Source organism: Calliopsis andreniformis, unplaced genomic scaffold, assembly GCF_051401765.1.
Source record: "Calliopsis andreniformis isolate RMS-2024a unplaced genomic scaffold, iyCalAndr_principal scaffold0004, whole genome shotgun sequence".
In the NCBI taxonomy this organism is placed as follows: Eukaryota; Metazoa; Arthropoda; class Insecta; order Hymenoptera; family Andrenidae; genus Calliopsis; species Calliopsis andreniformis.
In genome coordinates this window covers 12,738,220-12,745,238 of record NW_027480424.1, presented here as the reverse complement: position 1 = coordinate 12,745,238, position 7,019 = coordinate 12,738,220, and the positions used below count along the sequence as shown (strand labels likewise).

The 7,019-nt window shown below is 52.0% G+C and overlaps 1 protein-coding gene across 1 annotated transcript; it reads left to right on the top strand.

Moving 5' to 3' along the window:
* Positions 1-1,428: 1,428 nt before the first annotated feature.
* On the top strand, positions 1,429-6,582 carry LOC143186573 (uncharacterized). Its single transcript, XM_076390257.1, has one exon. It carries the CDS (start codon positions 1,429-1,431, stop codon positions 6,580-6,582), a length of 5,154 nt encoding a protein of 1,717 aa, XP_076246372.1.
* Positions 6,583-7,019: the final 437 nt, after the last annotated feature.

The following is a 7,019-nucleotide window of genomic DNA, read 5'->3' as shown; positions in this document are numbered from 1 at the left end:
GCAACGTCCAAGAGGGAAGCCTATGTTGCCCGGAACGTAGAAATGACCATAACTTTGACACTGTTTGCCAATATTCGTTTTATACGATGGAAAAGCTGATGTATTTATATCATATTTTATGCTTCTGGCGTTGACTTCTTAGGTCCCAACTATTCCATCTGGTGGAACGACGCCCTCGGCTGAAGCCTAGGTTGCCCGGAACGTAGAAATTACCATAACTTTCACACAGGAAGCATTTATTCGTTTTATACATGGAAAAGCTGTTCTATGTATTTTGTATTTTATGCTTCGGGCGTTGACTTCTAAGGCCCTAGCTATTCGATCTGGTGGAGCAACGGCCTAGAGTGAAGCGTAGGTTGCCCGAAACGTCGAAATGGTCATTACTTTCGCACTGGGTGCAATTATTCCTGTTATACGATGGTAAAACTGTTGTATTTTTATTGTATTGTATGCTTCAGGCGATGACTTCTAAGGCCCTATCTATTCGATCTGTTGTAGCAACGCACTAGGGTGAAGCCTAGGTTGCCCGGAACGTGGAAATGACCATAACTTTCACACTGTTTGCCATTGTTCGTTTTGTACGATGGAAAAGCTGATGTATTTATATCATATTTTATGCTTCTGGCGTTGACTTCTTAGGTCCCAACTATTCCATCTGGTGGAACGACGCCCTCGGGTGAAGCCTAGGTTGCCCGGAACGTAGAAATGACCATAACTTTCACACAGGAAGCATTTATTCGTTTTATACATGGAAAAGCTGTTCTATTTATGTTGCGGATTGGCTGTGTGGGTCGGCGGCGAATGCGCACAAGGTTACTGCGCAACCGCGCGACCGGCAGCATTCGGTGGCGAATGAGCTCCCGAGTCGGCTGGCCCATCGCTGAGTCAGATGTCAGCACCGTCCGGCGGCGATTTGGGTATCGACAATCGATTCTGGAATTAACCAATCAAGTTCAAATAACGAGGCTTCCAGGTCGATATCCATCTCGCTCGCCCGTCCGGCGGACGAAGGGGCCAGACGACTCGTGTCTCGTGAGTAGTGTGCTCTTTCTTTGCTGTACCGAATCTTTTGTTTTCGCGACGTCGTGCGTCTCGTGACCGGTCGCAAGTAACGGTAACCGCAGCTGCGAAACCGATTAATCCACTTACGCGGGAAATAATAGTAAAACCAGTTCAAATCAGATTATTGATCAAATCAATTTCTGTTCATACCGTGTTTTGCTCATGTATTTAAGTTTTTTTTGTACAGTGACTTTAACAACGAACCCGTTGGGTAAAATAAATACTATTAAGTTTCAAAACTAATTTTCTTGAACTATTCGTACCGAACATTTTGGTCCTTCGAGCCGGATACCGTGCAGCAGTCTTTCTAAAACTCCAAAGTGCAGTTCTTCGAACCGTTAGTGCTTCTAATCGCTCGTGTCAACAATGGCTGACCTTGTGGAAAACCAACGGCTTCTCGCGCAACGGATCTCCCGCGTTGTTCCAAATCTAAAGAAGCGAGGAAAGGCCAATCTCTCTCTTGGGATGCTGCGCACCGCTCACACTTCCATCTCTCAAGTGTGGGCAGATTACACTCAGGGAGACGCTTCCATACTAACTGCTGCGAGAGCAGAACCCAAGTTGAGGGAGAGTTCCTACATTAAAAACGATGAATTCAGCGAAACGCAACTCATCTTTATGGAACAGGCCGGATCTCTCCTAGACATGATAGCCGCTCTCGAAGCCGGTCCGTCCAATGGGGAAAATTCAAATTCAACGTTGAAGGTCAGCGACGCCAGCTCCCTAAGGTCACGCGCGGTGCTGCCGAAAATAAATCTCCCAACGTTCGAGGGTCACTACAAGGACTGGCCATCGTTCCGAGACTTGTTTACATCTCTCATACGGAACGAGCCAACTCTATCTAATGTGGAACGACTCCATTACCTAAAGAGTTGTTTGACAGGAGATGCAGCAGCCCTTCTCAAGAATGTCAAAACGACTTCGGACAACTTTGAGGTCGCCTGGAGCAAACTCGATAAGCGCTTCAGCAACCTCAGGCTCTTAGTACAGGCACAAATTCGCACTCTCAACAGCTTAGCTCCCCTGAAGAGGGAGTCGGCTTCCGGGATGCGACGGCTATTTGACGGCACGTTCGATGTCATTGATGCGCTCAGCAACCTGGGCAGAGCCGTCACTAACGCGACCGACTGGATCGTGGAACTGACCGTCGAACGCTGGGATCGCCAATCCCGTCGTGAGTGGGAAGATTCTTTAAATCAGTCGACTCAACCTCCAACGTTGGAACAACTGAAAACGTTCATGGAGGGGCGCATTCGCACCTGCGATGCGCTGGAGTCACCGCAACACGACGAGCCCTCAGAGTCCAAGAAGTTGCCAGGCAAGTCGCTCAAGGTGCATCTGGTATCCAAGGCTGGCTCGCAGGCCAAGAGCTGCAGTCTTTGTCAAGGGAGGCACTACGTCCTTTTCTGCAGTCTCTACAAGGAGAAGACTCCCGCTGATCGAAGGGAGTCTGTTCGATCGCTCGGTTTGTGCTTTAATTGCCTAGGGAAACATTCTGTAAGCGAGTGCAAATCCAACAAGAGGTGTCAGAAGTGTGAAGGAAAACATCATACCACGCTTCATGATGCTGCCTCATCCTCTAAGGACCTCAATCGCGCCGGAGCGTCGGTTCAGCAAATCTCTACACGCGTGAGTCAACTCACATCAGCTCTTCTAGGCACTGCGCGCGTTAGGATTTTCGACGCACAGGGACAGAACTGCATCTCGCGCTCGCTCATCGACCCTGGAAGTGAGGTTTCGCTAATCTCGGAGGCGCTGGCTCAAAGACTTCGCGTCAAGAGAAGCCACGCTCGCATTCCTCTTCTCGGCGTTGGAGGCGCAAGGGCGAGATTTACACGGGGAAAGACAACTCTCCTCATCGCTCCTCATTTCGGAGGGGAAGTGAGGTTCGAGGTTCCGGTTTACATTATTCCTGAACTCTCCCAGTACGGACCTCGCAACCAGCCTTCTCCTGCAGTGTGGTCGCACGTTCAGGGTCTAGCACTTGCCGATCCGGCATGTCATTTGGCAGATCCCATCGACGTTCTTCTCGGAGCTGACGCTTACAGCCTCATCCTTCGGGAGGGCGTTAAACGTGGACCGCCTAACGCTCCGGTAGCTCAGGAGACCGCTCTCGGTTGGATCCTCACTGGTGGGACAGTCACAGAGGCCGTTGATGAGTCCGGAAATCCTGCAGCGGTGCAGGTTCGTCACTGCAGTGTGGACAAGGAGCTCCTCGAATTCTTGACTAGGTTCTGGGAGCAAGAAGAAATCGAAGTCAAGATACCTGAGACTGCGGACGATCGCCGGGCAGAGGAGCACTTCACTGAGACTCACCTGCGTCAGCCAGACGGCCGGTTTCTGGTACGACTGCCCTTCAGAAGCAACCCGGAGTTGGGAGACTCCCGTCGCATCGCGTGCAGAACACTGGAGTCCCTGAAGTCCAGGTTTCGTCGATCTGCAGGGTTCCAGCAAGCCTACTCAGAATTCATGGAGGCATATGAGAGTCTGGGGCACATGACGTCCTTGTCGCATCCTGTCTCAGGTAACGAATACTACCTTCCACACCACGGAGTATTTAGAGAAGCTAGCACTACGACCAAGTTGCGGGTGGTCTTCAATGGCTCAATGCCATCCTCCAACGGAAGATCGCTTAACGAGTTCCTCCTGCGGGGTCCGAATCTACTGCCGAATCTCGCTGACGTTCTTCTGCGCTGGAGACGGTACGTATTCGTCTTTTCTGCTGACATCGAAAAGATGTATCGGCAGATCCTGGTTCACCCTGAGGACAGGAAATGGCAGCGGATCGTTTGGAAACCTACTCCAGACAGCACCGTGGTGGACTACGAACTCAACACCGTCACTTACGGCCTGGCTTGCGCTCCCTACTTGGCTATCAGATGTCTGCGCCAGCTCGCGGAGATGGAGGAGCAACGCTACCCCCGGGGGGCACAGATCATCAGGAGCGACATCTACGTTGACGACGTTCTCACGGGAGCTGACACACTGCCGGAGGCCATGTTGAGGCAGCAGGAGCTGCGGGAACTCCTCACGGCGGGCGGGTTTCCACTCCGCAAGTGGGCCTCCAATTCTAAGAGCCTCTTGGACGGACTCGCTTCTGACGAACGGAGAGGAGTTGTCGAATGGGACTCTCCGACTCTCCACAGTGTTCTCGGGATCAAATGGATCCCGTCTTCTGACTGCTTTCAGGTAACCACCACGTTGCCGCCCAGGAGCTCGGGATGTACTAAGCGCTCGGTCCTCAGCGGAACAGCTCAGCTATTCTACCCTCTCGGCTGGATGGCGCCTGTAACTATTGTGGCTAAGGTGCTCATTCAAACCTTGTGGCTGCTGAAGGCCGATTGGGACTCACCTCTGCCAGAAAGGGAGGCCTTACAGTGGCAACAGTTCCAGTGTCAGCTTCCTGCGCTGGAAAAACTTCAGGACCCTCGATGGCTTGGCACGGGCCGCTTCTCACAATCCGTGGAGGTCCACGGGTTCGCTGACGCTTCGGAGCGCGCATACGCTGCTGTGGTCTACTCTCGCACCTTCAACAGCGAGGGAGCGGCAACGGTCTCCCTGATGGTCGCCAAGTCAAAGGTAGCTCCACTGAAGCGCGTTTCGCTGCCGAGACTGGAGCTCTGTGCAGCCCATTTGCTGGTCAAACTAGTAGAGCACACAACAAGAGTGCTCGAGTGGCAAGACGTGGACCTGCACCTGTGGTCGGATTCAACAGTGGCACTAAGCTGGATACAGGGGCACCCTTCTCGCTGGTCCACTTATGTCGCTAACAGAGTAGCGAAAATCCAAGAGCTGCTTCCGCGGGCCAGATGGCATCACGTCCGAGGTTCAGAGAATCCAGCTGACTGCGCTTCCAGAGGTTTACTCCCTGCCGAGCTGTCTGCCTTCCAACTGTGGTGGCGGGGACCTGAGTGGCTCTCTTCCTTGGATCAATTTCCAGAGTCAATTTCACAGGAGGAGCCCCGCTACGATCCTGAGGAGCTGAATGTGCATCACATGACTCAACCACGGGAAAGCTCATCCAGCTCATTAATTAGGCGCTTCTCTAGTCTCACACGCCTGTTCAGGGTCCTTGCGTGGTGTCGGCGATGGCTGCCTGGATCGGAAAGGGAAATGTCAGTAATAACGGCTTCAGAGGTACACACAGTAAAGCTCACCCTTCTTCGCCTGGAGCAAGCGGCGGCCTTTTCTGAAGACATCCTCAATCTACAAAGGAACCAGCCCGTGGCCGCCAAGAGTCGGCTGATCAAATTGAATCCATTCCTGGACACGAGCGGGGTGCTGCGAGTCGGAGGCCGCATACAAGCGGCTAATCTTCCCTACGATCAAACGCATCCTGCTATACTCCCAGATGAATCTCCTCTGGCTAAGTTGTGGGTCGAAGCTGCTCACAAACGATGCCTGCACGGGGGGACACAGCTTACACTAGCTACACTGCGCCAGGAGTGCTGGATTCTCAGAGGTCGTCCCACAGTGAAGTCATTTATTAGCAGATGTACAGTCTGTATTAGATGGAAGGGGCAAACTGCCCAGCCAAAAATGGGAAATCTCCCCGTGGCTCGAATAACTCCTTGTCGTCTCTTTTTCAGATCAGGAATTGATTATGCGGGACCTATACACCTCCGGGTCAGTCGGGGGCGTGGTCAGCAGAGTTCCAAGGGATACATCGCAGTCTTCATTTGTCTATCCACTAAAGTGGTGCATTTGGAGGCTGTGTCGGATGGGTCCACCGAAACCTTCTTGGCGGCTCTCAGACGGTTCATGTCTCGGCGGGGTCGTTGTGCTGAGATCTACAGCGACTGTGGTCGAAATTTCGAGGGAGCCAATCATGAGCTGCGGGCCTTGCTCAGGCAATCTGTTGATCGAGGAGGTGGCCCATTCGCTGCAGCCTCTAGGGAGGGCATCTCCTGGAAATTCAATCCCCCTTCAGCTCCGCACTTTGGGGGTATCTGGGAGGCTGCTGTCAAATCTGTGAAGCATCACCTTCGCAGAATCATCGGGGAACAGCGTCTTCCTTTTGAGGAGCTGACCACGCTACTGACTGGCATCGAGGCTTGCCTCAATTCTCGACCTTTGCAGCCATTAACTGACGACCCTGGGGATCCAGCAGCCCTAACTCCAGGGCACTTTCTGATAGGCGAACCACTCACCGCTATACCAGAGCCCAGCCTCGAGGACCTACCAGCAGCCAGGTTATCCAGGTGGCAGCTCATTCAGCAGCTTCAGCAGCACTTTTGGAGGCGGTGGTCTCGGGAGTACTTGAACACACTTCAAACCAGGGGCAAATGGAAACAAAACAAGCACTTAATCAAGGCTGGATTTTTATGTCTTGTGAAAAACGAGCTTTTACCTCCCACTCAGTGGCCTCTTGCTCGTGTTGTTCGGGTGCACCCGGGACCAGACGGTTCCATTCGAGTAGCAACGGTGCGTACTTCTACTTCACATCTTCTCAGACCGGTGCACAAACTGATCCCTCTGTTTGCACCTGAAAACGAGGAGAAGAATGATGGAGGATCCTAGAGGCTGGACTCATTCTCTGCTCCTTGAATCGTAGTATAAGTTCTTGTAGTCTTAAGAATCGTAGTATAAGTTTTCGTAGTCTTAAGAACATTAGTATTATTAATCTCATTCGCTTAGAAATTTACTTAACCTCGAACTTCTTGTGTCGCGTATCGTCAAAGATTCACGTCACGTAGCTGTTAGCCAGTCACTTTAGGCTTAGACGTGATCGCTAATCACAATTTCATCACTAATACCACTACACTTTTGTTCACACTTGTAAATTTAGTTTTCTTTTGTAGCACCTCCAGGCGTGGGTTTAGGACTGCGCTGTGCGTCGCCGATTCATTCAGTCCGATCGCTGCAACCTTGTAACAACCATTCTGATTGGCCAGGACCAGGCACGATTTCGTCAATTGCTGACGAGGCGGGCGGGAATGTTGCGGATTGGCTGTGTG

Coding starts and splice junctions, on each gene's coding strand:
- LOC143186573 (XM_076390257.1), top strand. CDS start 1,429: ATGGCTGACCTTGTGGAAAACCAACGGCTTCTCGCGCAACGGATCTCC.